Here is a 13,631-nt window from a genome sequence, read left to right on the forward strand (position 1 = left end):
GTAGTCGAAGGATTGCAGTGCATACAAGACTCCGGTGTCTGAATTGATGGAGACATAGGAGAACAGCGGTGACCCCTGCAAAATGTTCTCAGTGACAGAGTAAGTGACCTGGGCGTTTTGGTCACCTGGGCACTCACTGAAAAAATGGATGTGCCTCTGGGGTTGTTCTCTGGGATATAGGTGGAGTACGACGACGAGGAATGAGGGAAGGTTGTCGTTGGTGTCCGCCAAGTTCAGCAAGATGTGAGTCTCTGTGGACAGAGGTGGACTTCCCCGGTGAGTGGCGGTAACTGTGATGTTGTAGCTAGGAACCTGCTGCCGATCTAAGACTGCGTCAGTCACTAAACTGTAGTAATTTCCGTAAGACTTTTCTAACTTAAAGGGCAGATTCCCTTGGATGGAACAGATCACCTGGCCGTTTTCCCCAGAGTCATGATCGTTGCTATTTCAAAGGGCAATTAGTGTCCCTCTGGGAGTCTTCCAAAACAGAGCTAAGGAGAGAGATGACGAGTATTTCAGGAGCATTGTCATTCAAGTCCAGAACTGTGATCAAGACTTTGGCTCGAGCTGAATACCCCGCATTATCCATCGCTTGCACCTCCATCTCTTACAATTCAGATTCCTAGTGGTTGAGCTCTCCCTTTGTTGAAATTGTTCCTAAATTTAGGATCGAGTTTGAAAACCTGGGCCGCTTTGTCGTCTACATACCGGAAGGAATACATCACTTCCGAATTGACTCCCTCATCTGGATCGGTGGCATTTACCAGAAGCAGCTGAGTGCCCACTGCCACATTCTCGGGAACGCTCACGCGGTATTCGGCCTGAGCAAACGCTGGTGCGTTGTCGTTCGCGGGCCGGGTCGCCCCTGTCGGAAGCCGCGAGGACCAGGTAGTGAGCCGCCTTCTTCTTGCGGTCCAGGGCGCGCTCCAGGACCAGCTCCGGGTACTTGTTCCCATCCGCTCCGCTTTGCACGTCCATAGAGAAGTGATTATTTGGACTGAGCTCGTAGCGCTGGAGAGAATTCTTCCCGATATCCGGATCCCAGGAGTGGGGAAGAGGGAATCGCATCCCAGTGGCTGCGTGTTCACTCTTTATTTCTAGTTCGCCCTCCAGGAAGGAGGTGGCGTTGTCGTTAACGTCCTGCACTTATATCTCCACCCATATATTTGCACCTTACCCTCCAGGAGTAGCTCTAGATTTAATTGACACTTGATGGCCCCCATACAGAGCTCCTCCCGGTCTATCCTGCCCCCCATGACCAATCTGCGGTTCGGGAGCTCAAAGCAAAAAGTTGTGTCCTACCTCCGGAGACAATGCAACTCCGCGTTCCGCCAGCTGCCAGAGCTCCAGCCCCAGGTCTTGGACGATATTACCCACACTGGAGCCTTTCTCCAGCTCCTCCGGAACCGAATAGCGGATCTGGGTGCATTCCGTTTCCCACAGCATCCCCAGGACGACTCTCAGTAGGATTAGCCCTTCGCAGCCCTGATACAGATGCGCAGGAATCATTGTCGCTTTCCTCGAAGACTGTTTCCAAATCAGCTCCTGACCACCGAAGTCCAGTTCATCTCCTAGGTTTCTTGGCATCAGACTACGGGGGCCAGCGCTCCTCCACTCACATGCTTCAGTCACAAAGATAGATGACTGATCAGTTTCTGTGTGTCGGGGTGCTTTGCCTCATAGGCGCGTGCACGGTGAACAAGATCGCTCTTTTCTCTCCCTCACTGGTGAATAGCGGTGTTCAGAGTCCTAACCAATTACTACACGATCTTGCACAGGGAAGAGCTTTGCTTTTTCTTCCTTAAATAGCTCCACCTACTGTTCTTCAAATAGGAAAGGAAGTGCAGTCAACAAAGAACCATAATGTTTGTTCTAGTTGAAACTTGAAGGAGCTTCTTTTTATTTCCCAGACATTTTCACACAGATAATTGTCCCGAGATTAATTCTGTAGCTGCAGGTGTATTCTGATTTTCTTTTCATTTCTTTTTTTTTTAACCAAAGAGCTTATAAACAAATTTGAAGATGTTATAAATAGTTATTTTAATTTTATAATTTTACTGCTCTTGATTTGAGACCAACTCCAGCCTAGCTTTTACAGGACATTCCTCTAGATATTTCCCACTTTGATAACCCACATAATAGAATACTTTAAACTTTCTGATTCAATTATGATTTCAAGCAAATTTTAAAAATAAATTTCCTTAATTTGCCTTAATGGAGGAATTATTTAGTCTGGTTCTTGACAGTTTACACTTAATTTTTTAAAGTTTTACAATAATATGGAAATCTGAAAATGATAAATGTGTGATCCCACATCACTGGAATCACTCCTGTCAGGAAGTCATGTGAAGAAGACCCATGAACAGCTTCAGAACAAAGTAGAAGCTTTTCAAACTTCACTGCCTGGAAATAGGAGCAGTGTTGCAAAACTTTACTAATACATGTTTTGTTTTGTTTTTAAGTTGAGGATGATTTAGCAAAAGAAAATCAGCAAACAAATAAACATTATAAGCTTATTTCTTCCTGGGTAACAAACTTATTCCAGTGGCTGGCAATTTGAAGCCAAGCAAAATATTGAGGGGGAAAAATCACCTTAAGGAACATCAGGTTATTTTGCTTTCATTAATGTAAGCATCTATATTTATAGTCTGATGATGGTAGACATAAAGTGATATCTGTAGAGTTGGGAGAGAATCTCCAGGTAGCTATCAGAAAGAGCTAGCCTAAAACTGATCTGCTCAGTGGGATTCAAAGAACCCTTAGCAAGTGTATCTGAATATTATTATCAAATAGTTGCTATGCCCTAATTTTTTCTTATGCATTTTCCTCTACTTACACTAGGTGATTTTTAAGACTTATATTCCTAAGTTCAAGATCATAATATACCAATGAAGATATACCCACGGAGAGAAAACAGTTTTGCTTCAATTAAAAATATGTGCATATCCGCAGTACTACAACACTAATTTCTCACACTAAACAAGATTGTTTCCGGTGGGTAAAGAATATCGTAAAATTATCAAAACACTTGAAGGCCATTGCTAAGATTAGTTTTAAAACCCAAGCCTTGGAGATGAAAGATGTCTAGTGAAACTTACAAGAGTAGACGCATGAGAGTAAGATTTCGTATTGTTATTCTACTTAGTAACACTTACTATCAGAGAAGCTTCATTACAGAGGTCTTCTGTAGGTACCATTTCCGGTGCTGTGGAGTCAAGATTAAACTTCGTTTGTCCGGAATCAGAGGCCAGGTATAGATTGTAGGAATAAGACAAAGCTCCCTCGTTGTAATTGGGAGGAACCCTGAGTTCGGTCTTAGAACAGAAACCATACTGAGAACAGCTCCAGGTAGTGTTGGAGGAGCGTCTCAGATGCAGAGCGACAGCCACAATCACCGCAAAGAGGAAGAGCACAGAGATCAGAGCCAAGGCGACAACCAGGTAAAACTGCAGCTCAGTCTGGGAGTCAGGTGGATCGCTGAGGGCCGGCAGCGCCTCCTGCAGGCTGTCAGCGAAGACCAGGAGCAGCGTGACTGTGGCCGACAGAGGTGGCTGTCCTCCATCTCGCACAGCGACCAGCAGCCGCTGGCGGGTCGCATCCCTGTCACCCAAGGCTCTAACAGTGCGCACCTCGCCCGTGCGCAGCCCCACGCTGAAGAGCCCGGGCTCGCTGGCCTGCAGCACGTGGTAGGACAGCCAGGCATTGTGTCCTGAGTCTGCGTCCACCGCCACCACCTTGGTGACCAGGTAGCCAGGCTGCGCGGCGCGCGGCACCATGTCGAAGAGAGCGGAGCCATCAGGTTCCAGCGCGGGGTACAGCACTCTGGGCGCGTTGTCTTTGCGGTCGCCCACCAGCACGCGCAGGCTGACGTTGGCGCTGAGCGCGGGCGAGCCCTGGTCACGCGCCTGCAGCGTCAGCTGGAAGGCGCGCAGCTGCTCGTGGTCGAAGGCGCGCTGCGCGAACACCACCCCGCTGTGCGCGCTCACGGACACGTAGGACGACAGCGCCCGCGGGTCCAGGTCGCTGGCTACGATGGAGTAGGAGACGCGGCCGTTGGGCCCCAAGTCTGGATCGGAGGCGCTGACCTGTGCTATGGAGGCGCCGGGAGGGTTATTCTCAGCCACGTGGACCACGTAGGAAGTCTGGGTGAACACTGGGGAGTTGTCGTTGACGTCCGAGACGTGCAGGGTGACGCTTGTGCTGGAGGAGAGGGGCGGCTGGCCTCTGTCAGTGGCTGTGATGGTGATGTTGTAAACTGGTGTCTGCTCTCGGTCTAGGGCCCCTTCTGTTACAAGTTTGTAGTAATTACTGGCAGAAGATTCTATTCTAAAAGGAACGTCTTCTTTCAGGAGGCAAACTATTTCCCCATTTCCCCCAGAATCTTTATCATGCGTTTTGAACAGAGCTATCACCGTCCCAGGTTCTGCATCCTCTCGAATGGAACTGACTACAGAAGTGAACACCACGTCCGGAGCGTTGTCGTTCTCATCTAGAATGTCTACGGTCACTTTACATTCGGTGGTCATGCCTCCACCGTCCTTCGCTTCTATGCTCATGGTATAGCTACTTCTGATCTCGAAGTCTAGGAGCTCTTTGGATTTGATTTCTCCACTTCGAGGGTCTAGGATAAACGTATTTCCGATATCTTCTCGTAGCGTTTTAAAAGAGTAGGTAATCTCAGCGTTGATGCCCTTGTCCCTGTCGGTGGCGGTCACTTTGAGCACAGAGGTGCCTGGGGGCACACCTTCAGGAATGCAGGCTCTGTATTCGTCCTGACTGAACACTGGGGGGTTATCGTTGGCGTCCAAGACTTCAATCCGGATTTGGGCGGTGCCCGTTCGGACTGGGTGGCCCCCATCCAAGGCTGTTAGGATCAGGAGATGGGAACTCTGCTGCTCCCGGTCCAGGGGCTTCTCCAACACCAGTTCTGGGGTGTTCTTGCCTTTAGTCTTGTCTTTCACCACCAGAGAGAAATGCTCATTAGCAGTGAGCTGGTAACTCTGTAGAGAGTTGTGTCCTACATCTGCATCTATAGCAGATTCCAGGCCAAACCGTGAGCCCCGAATTGCTAATTCGTTGATTTGTAAAACAGTGCTATCTCGAGGAAAGTGTGGTTGGTTGTCATTTATATCTTCTATTACCACGTTTATGTGAAAAACATTTAGGGGATTATCCGCTACAATTTCTAAGGGCAGGACACACAGAGGTTCCTGAGGACAGAGCGACTCCCGATCTATTCTATCACTGACAAGGATGTTCCCATTCTCTACGTCCACGGTAAAGTATTGTTTCTCCGCACTGACTCTGAGGTTTCGGGCCAATAAATCCCGTACTGGCAGCCCCAGATCCTCAGGGAGGTTCCCCACCACCGAGCCTCTGGCCATTTCTTCGGAAATAGAGTAGCGGATCTGCTCCGAGAGCGCCGCGCAGAACAACGGCAGCAGGAAGAGAAAGAGTACTTGCCGCCACCGGATCCTGCTCCTCTGCTCCCGACTTGCCGCCATTCTCCTCGCGGTCTCTGCAGCCTCAGATGCTCTTCCACCACCCCGTCAAATCAAGGCTGCTCACTTGAGAACACCCCAGCACGCATTCCGGAGCCAGATTTGCCGAGGAGAGCGCAAGAATCCGCTCCCTAGTTTGCCACTTGCTTCTGCGACTGCGCAGAAAACCTTCCGGGTAGATCTGGCTCCACCTGTGACAGCGTGTTGGCCAATAGCGGCGCTCAGAGTCTGTTTAGAAAATTGCAGCCAGGAGCCTTTGCAAATTCAATGAGATTCGGTTTTCATAGAGCGTTGGACCAATGCATAGAGAACTAGGTAGGCTATTAATTTTGAATGCACCGTTTTCCAAATGCTTATTGCCCAAGAAGCCTCCACAAAGATGAGATCTTATAGAAGGCTCATTAATTCAGTAATGGCAACAACAACAAAAATCAGTAATGGCAGGTTAAAACTTTGTCTTCCATCCCCTTGAAGGATCACAGGGAGGAGAGGAGCCAGTCAGGGTGCAGTGTAGCAATGATGAAACATACAACTTTCCTCTAGTTCCTAAATGCTTCCTGCCCCACCCCTCCCACTATCATGATCCCAATTCTACCTTACAAATCTGGCTAGACCAGAGGATGTACATTGGTACAGATAGGAACTGGAAACAAAGGGAATCCAGGGCGGATGATCCCTTCAGGACCAGTGGTGAGAGTTGCGATACCGGTAGGGTGGAGGGAGGGTGGGGTGGAAATGGGGAACCTATTACAAAGATCTACATATAACCTTCTCCCTGGGGACGGGCAACAGAAAAGTGGGTGAAGGGAGACGTCAGACAGTGCAAGATATGACAAAATAATAAATTATCAAGGGTTCATGAGGAAGGGGGGAGTGGGGAAGGAGGGGAAAATGAGGAGCTGATGCCAGGGGCTTAGGTGGAGAGCAAATGTTTTGAGAATGATGAGGGCAATGAATGTACAAATGTGCTTTACACCATTGATGTATGTATGGATTGTGATAAGAGTTGTATGAGCCCCTAATAAAATGATTAACAAAAGCAACGTTGTCTTCTTCTAATCAATGACAATGCACACTTTAGAAAAACCAGGCAAAAAAAAAGAAAAGAAAGAAAAACCAGGTAAGATCTTTCTCCAGACTTTGAACAGATACCACAAAGGAAAATAGCCCCACCAAGTGGTATGGAGAAATTTTGACAGTCATGAAATGTCATCCATTCTTATGTTCAACCTGATGTGTGGGTAATTTTCCTCTCTTCTTATTAGAGGAAACTGGAGGAGATAGAAGCTAGATATGACAGATCAGGGTAAGGACGGCTGGTACCATAGAATTGTCTTCCTAGTTACTTATAAAAGATAGTTAGGATAACAATTGATAAGTCCCTTAAACTTTCATCATAAAAAAAGAATATAAGGCATATACCCCAGTAGATTACTATAGGGATTTAATGCCCTGAAATATGAAGTTGCTTTATTTTTAACCTCATGTGTTATTCCTTAATAGAACTTTATATGACCTCTAAGCCAAAATAACCTTAATATCAAGTTTCAAAGGCAACCCTTCCTTTTTTCTCCCCAAGATCTTGGTTGCTAGCTATATATATAAAAAAAGGAAAAATCGAACAATTTCTCTCTTCCAGCCAAGTACCTTATATTCTTTTTATCTATTGAATTCCAGTTCATACACAATATCTTAAGTATATTTTCTCATTTTGAAATTTCATAAACATACTTATTTCTGTTAGATGCTCAAAATACACTTCTTACATAGCTTCAAGACAAAATTAGACGTTTTAGAATACTCTTCTCTCCTATAGTTAAAATTCTTTTGCCCAAGCACTAGAGACTCGAGTTACAGTTCAACAGTTACCTACTAAAATGAGAAAGGTAGACTTGAGACATAATATGAATATGTAAGTAATTGGGCCAAATATCTAGGAGGAATGTGAGGGTCCTGTGGTGAATGGATGAAGATTCCTGTGAATGAACAACTGAGAGACGTCTCCTGCCCTCAAGTCCTTAGAAATGGACTCAGATAATATGAAGAGGTAACCAGCATGCTTCAGGAACAGGTTGGTCCTGAATATAAGACTTGATTGTACTTAACATAAGACACAAAATGAACGTATGAAGACTGGGAAAATTAATGACTACCAGGCACATTGGGGGGAAAATAGCTAGAAGAATACCAGCAAAATCCATCTATTTAAGGTCAAAACCCCATCCTATCTCTTATCTTCACAAACTTTTCCATTTGAATAAATCTGGAAAATCTATGGATCTTTGACATATGGAAATAACTTCTGAGAAACACTGGATCAAAGTAGTTAATTCTATATGTGACACGTGAATTGACTACATTTTAAAAACTCAGCACATACACATACAAATAGCACACAAATGAATGGTAATAACATAGATCAGCAATTCAATTATTTCTTGAGAACCACCTAATGACTTCACAATGGTAATTACGAGATATCTGTAACTTAAGAAAATTAATGAGTTCTATATTTCTTCTTCAGGGTGTTGAAAAACTAGGAGGTTTTTCTGAGGACTAAGGCAGACCCAAGTCACAGTATTTTTAATTGCCTCATATGCATGTGAAATTTGGATGTTGATTAAGGAAGACCTAATAAGTATTGATGTGTTTGAATCATGATGCTAAAGAACATTGAAAATACCATGGACTGCTTAAAGAACAAAGACATCTGTCTTGGAAGAAGTACAGCCAGGATGCTCCTTAGAGCCAAGGATGGTGAGATTTTTGCTTCATGTACTTTGGACATGTTGTCAGGAGTAGAGGGGCAGCCAAAAAGAGGAAGACCCTGGACAAGATGGACAGACAGAATGGCTACAACAATGGGCACAGGCATAGGAACCATGGTGAGAGTGTGCAGAAGGAACTGGGCCGCGTTGCTGCTGTTCACAGGGTCACTATAGGCTGGAAGTGACTCAGTGGCATCCAACAACATATTTCCTTTTCTTAAAAAGGCCATTAACACTAAAAAGCAGTCTATGTGCCTCTTTTGATAAGATGAAATGAGACAAAACTGAAATGCTCACTAGATCTAAAAATATTATCAGCCATTAAGAATCAAAATAAAATTAGTTTATGTGCAGAGATAAACTCCAGTGTACACACACACACACACATACAACAAAGCCCAAATTCATTGTCATTAAGTTGATTCCAACTCAGGCTATAAATCTTCAAGGGAGTACCCTTATGGTAAAAAAAAATGCCATGATCTTTCAACTACATTTTCTTTTATAAGCCTTTGTGTGTGCATGAATGAGGTTTATATTTATAAAAAATAATATGTTTTTGATTCGGTAGGGTCAAACTGGAACATTAAAATAGCAGATATTTGTAGAATAGATCTAAGTTTTAATTTTATAACTCAAAACACAGTGTAAGCAATGTGAAGTTCAAGAAACAGGAACTAAAAGGTGATTTTAAATCAGTTTTACAATAGCCACACACACTGATGGTAGAAAAATAATACTGAAATCCAATATGGAGCATGTCACTATAGCTAAGCTAGTCCTTTGGAATCTATTTTTTAATGACTCTCTATTGTGTGATATATGGACTAAGTGCCAATAAAACTGTTAAAAATGACTCCCAAATCCTTTCTGAAAAATTATTAGTCTGATCCATTTAAAAGTACATAAGCTCACATGTATTGCTCTAAATAAGTAGTAGTAAGTGAGTATATTTCCCTTGCCAACGTTTTCATAACAGGATTAGAAAAGAAAAGGGGGAAAAAAACAACAAAGAAACCATGCCAAAATATCAGCACTTGAGGAAATGGGAAATAAATCTCACCTGATGATTCCTGGGATCACTTTTGCCTAAACCAGCAGCTGAGTCTTCGGCTATTAAGAGAGGCTCGCTTTTCCCATAGCTCTCCTGGCTGATGAGCGTGTGCGAGTAATTGGGCTGCGGGAAGATCAGGTGGCTCGTCCGAGAGTCTGCAGTGAGGGAGATTTCGTGGGAATACGTCTGCAGGAAGGCTCGCACACCATCCACGCCCACAAAGTGCGTGCCCTGCACGCCTGTCAAGCAGCTTCCGGAAGCCCGAAGCAGGCGCGACCTGTGCCATTGTCGCAGCCTGAGCGCCAGCAGCACGATCACAAAAGCGAGGAAGACGCAGGAGACCGCGGTCACAGCCACCACGAGGTACAGCGTGAGTCCCGAGTCCTCAGGGTTGGTGGGAGACTCTAGGCTGTTCAGATCAGCCAGGACATCTGGGATGTTGTCGGCGACGGCCACGGTGAGTGTCACGGTGGCGGAGAGAGGGGGCTGGCCATGGTCCTGGACAGACACCACGAGGCTCTGCTTGAGCGCATCTCTGTCCTGCAGGGTTCTGGCTGTGCGCACCTCGCCCGTGTGCACGCCCACGGAGAAAAGTCCAGGCTCGCTAGCCTTGAGTAGGCGGTAGGACAGCCAGGCATTTTGCCCAGAGTCTCTGTCCACTGCCACCACCTTGGTCACCAGGTAGCCAGGTTCTGCAGAGCGAGGAGCCAGCTCCACCCCAGTGGAGCCATCGGTGGGAAGGGCAGGGTACAGGATTTCGGGTGCATTGTCATTCTGGTCCAGCACAAACAGGCTCAGTGACACGTTGCTGCTGAGCTGCGGGTCCCCGTTGTCACGTGCTGTCACACACAGCCGCAGGTCTCGGAATTGCTCATAATCGAAGGATTGCAGGGCGTACAGGACTCCAGTGTTGGAATTGATCGAGATGTAGGAGGACAGGGGCGTCCCCTCGATAGTGTCCTCTGCCAGAGAGTAAATGACTTGGGCGTTCTCTTTGCTGTCTGGGTCGTGGGCTGTCACAGAGAAGATGGAAGCACCTCTGGGATTATTTTCAGGAATGTAGGCAGAGTAAGCGGAGTGAAGGAAAGCCGGTGGATTATCATTGACATCGGCCACATTGAGGAAGATAGGAGTTTCAGTAGACAAGGGTGGACTTCCCCGGTCCGTGGCTGTCAATGTTATATTGTAGCTCTGGACCTGCTCCCTGTCCAGTGGTCTGTTGGTTACCAACTTGAAATAATTTCCATAAGTCTTTTCTAATTTGAAAGGCAAATTATTAGGAATGGAACAGGAAGCCTGACCATTTTCTTCAGAGTCTTGATCTTGCACATTAAGAAGTGCAACGACTGTACCTGGCAGAGCGTTCTCTAGCAATGAATTAGTAGCAGAGGTGACGGTTATTTCCGGAGCATTATCATTCACATCCGAAACCCTGATCAACAACTTGGCCGTGGTCAGCAGACCTCCTCCATCTTGGCCTTGAATTTCTATCTCATAGAATTTATATTTCTCATAATCCAGGGAGCCTTGTATTAGAACTTCTCCAGTTCGAGAATCTAACTTGAAGATTTTGGAAGCTTTGCTTTCCATATTCTGGAATGAATACGTCACTTCCCCATTGACTCCTTCGTCTGGATCAGTTGCATTCACCACGAGCACCCGCGATCCGGAGCTGAGGTTCTCAGGGACATTCACGCGATACACGGACTGTGTAAACTTCGGGAAGTGGTCATTGACGTCCAGCACCACCACCCGAATGGGAACAGCGCCCTTGCGGACGGGATCTCCTCCATCTAAGGCAGTGAGGCGGAGCAAGTGGGCAGCCTCTTTCTCCCGGTCCAGAGCCCCCTCCAGCACTAGCTCTGGATTCTTGACCCCATCGCTTCCGCCTCGCACATGCAAGGAAAAGTAACTATTAGGGCTGAGCTGGTAACTCCGGAGGGAGTTCACTCCCACATCTGGATCCTTAGCATTAGGAAGGGGAAGTCGCAATCCTGGAGTTGCGTGCTCACTGACTTTTATCTCTACTTCCTCTTCCCGGAAGCTGGGGGCGTTATCATTGATGTCCATGATTTCCACCTCCACACCGTATATCTTCAAGGTGTCTTCCACAAGGATCTCTATATTTAAAAGACAAGCGGAAACCATCTCACAGAGCTCCTCGCGGTCTATCCTGCCCGCCGTGACCAGGCTGCCGCTTCCAGGATTCAAAGCGAAAAGCTGCGTTTTACCTCTGGAGACGATGCGCACGCCGCGCTCCGCCAGCTCCCGGGGCTCCAGTCCCAGGTCCTTGGAGATGTTTCCCACGAAGGAGCCTTTGTCTGTCTCCTCCGCCACAGAGTATCGGATCTGCCCGGCCCCGGACCCCCTCAGCGTCCCCAGGAAAAAGCACAGCAGGACCAGCCCGCAGGGGTCCAGGCGCTGGAGCCAATCCGCCATGGCGATGACATCCAATATCAGGCCGTTTCTTGTGTCGGTTTCTTTCTGAGTCTGTGTATCTACGAAGTCCCAGGCCGATCGCACCCAGATTGTATTAGAAAAGGCAGGAAAGTATGTTCAGATTCCAGCTTCAGAATCTGTAAGTATCCATCATTCCGCTTTGTGCCGCAGTGGTGGGGGAGGGAGGGACTCGATCGCTCCCAATTTCCCATTCATTCCCTGACTGGTGAACAGCGGCGCCTAGAGTCCAACCTGGTTTTTACAACGTTTTCCAAAAACCCAACTAAGGTGTGGACCCCAGAAATTATTACTCACCTCTGAGAATCACACGTATTTGTAAAGCTTAAAACTGAAAGCAACGAAGACTTGTACATGATTTTTAAAGTTCATCAAGAGCTCTTATGAGAGGAGTACTTATAAAACAGAACATTTTAAAGTTTTCAAAATACCACTGCAACTGAATATTTGAAGACTAGATTTGGTTCCTATTGATTTCCCCTAATTGGTACCGACGGAACGGAATGGTATTTATGAATGTGCTTTCAGCTTAAAACTGAAAGCAACGAAGACTTGTACATGATTTTTAAAGTTCATCAAGAGCTCTTATGAGAGGAGTACTTATAAAACAGAACATTTTAAAGTTTTCAAAATACCACTGCAACTGAATATTTGAAGACTAGATTTGGTTCCTATTGATTTCCCCTAATTGGTACCGACGGAACGGAATGGTATTTATGAATGTGGAAATAGCACGGTCTTGACAAAATTAAAAGGCATTTGATTTAATGAAAATTTTGTCTAGGTTTTACTAATGATTTTATCTTAAAATCCCTTGAAAAGCAGGTTCAAGCATTGTAAACCTTAGTCTTAATGATGATATTCATTAGTTTATCTGAAATTTACTTTATGAAGAGAGTATCTAGAATTTTAAAATAACAGTGTCATAAAATACAGGAATACAAAAGCATTAATTAAAAAAACCCTACTTACCTGTGTAAAAGTCTTACTTGCTTCAATGCTCGGTGCTAAAAGGCTAGCCAAAAGCACTGAGGAGCTATTTTGATTGAGACTGTCTTGAGTGGCTGCACAATGATCAACAGATGTGAGAAAATTAAACTGTGGGTTGGCTTGATCTCCAGGCACACATAAATTGTAGGTATAGGGCAATGTTCCCTCGCTGTAGTTGGGAACAACCCCCGAATTAGATTTGGCACAGAGAACAGACCCAAAGCAGCCTCTGTCGGCGGGGCTGGAGGAGCATCTCAGGCGCAGAGCTATGGCCAGAATCACAGCGAGGAGGAAGAACACAGAGACCAAGGTCAAAGCCAAGACCAGATAAAACTGCAGCTCAGCCTGAGGGTCAGAGGGCTCAGGGCGATCGCTGAGGTCCGGCAGCGCCTCCTGCAGGCTGTCTGCGAAAACTAGGAGCAGCGTGGCTGTGGCCGACAGAGGTGGCTGTCCTCCATCACGCACAGCGACCAACAGTCGCTGGCGGGTTCCATCCCTGTCGCCCAAGGCGCGAGCCATGCGGACTTCGCCTGTGCGCAGCCCCAGGCTGAAGAGCCCGGGCTCGCTGGTCTGCAGCACGTGGTAGGACAGCCAGGCATTGTGTCCTGAGTCTGCGTCCACCGCCACCACCTTGGTGACCAGGTAGCCAGGCTGCGCGGCGCGCGGCACCATGTCAAAGACAGCGGAGCCATCAGGTTCCAGCGCGGGGTACAGCACTCTGGGCGTGTTGTCGTTGCGGTCGCCCACCAGCACGCTCAGGCTGACATTGGCGCTGAGCGCTGGCGAGCCCTGATCACGCGCCTGCAGCGTCAGCTGGAAGGCGCGCAGTTGCTCGTGGTCGAAGGCGCGCTGCGCGAACAC

General features: G+C 46.7%; 2 protein-coding genes across 2 annotated transcripts in view; both read right to left on the bottom strand.

The window, feature by feature from the left end:
- LOC101661762 (protocadherin gamma-B2) overlaps positions 1–5,597 on the bottom strand; it is a 7,611-nt gene extending 2,014 nt beyond the window's left edge. Inside the window, 1 exon segment of the mRNA XM_045284729.1 lies at positions 3,644–5,597. Coding sequence (XP_045140664.1) covers positions 3,644–5,504 — 1,861 coding nt within the window. The 5' untranslated portion in view covers positions 5,505–5,597.
- On the bottom strand, positions 5,565–11,762 carry LOC105978634 (protocadherin gamma-A11). The gene is made up of 2 exons (XM_013004705.3): positions 9,333–11,762; positions 5,565–5,729 (listed from the first exon to the last, which is right to left on the bottom strand). The coding sequence occupies exons 1-2, from the start codon at positions 11,760–11,762 to the stop codon at positions 5,565–5,567; spliced, it is 2,595 nt and encodes an 864-aa protein (XP_012860159.3).
- Positions 11,763–13,631: the final 1,869 nt, after the last annotated feature.

Source organism: Echinops telfairi, unplaced genomic scaffold (assembly GCF_000313985.2).
Source record: "Echinops telfairi isolate 266 unplaced genomic scaffold, ASM31398v2 ScPeMD7_7469;HRSCAF=8507_0, whole genome shotgun sequence".
In the NCBI taxonomy this organism is placed as follows: domain Eukaryota; kingdom Metazoa; phylum Chordata; class Mammalia; order Afrosoricida; family Tenrecidae; genus Echinops; species Echinops telfairi.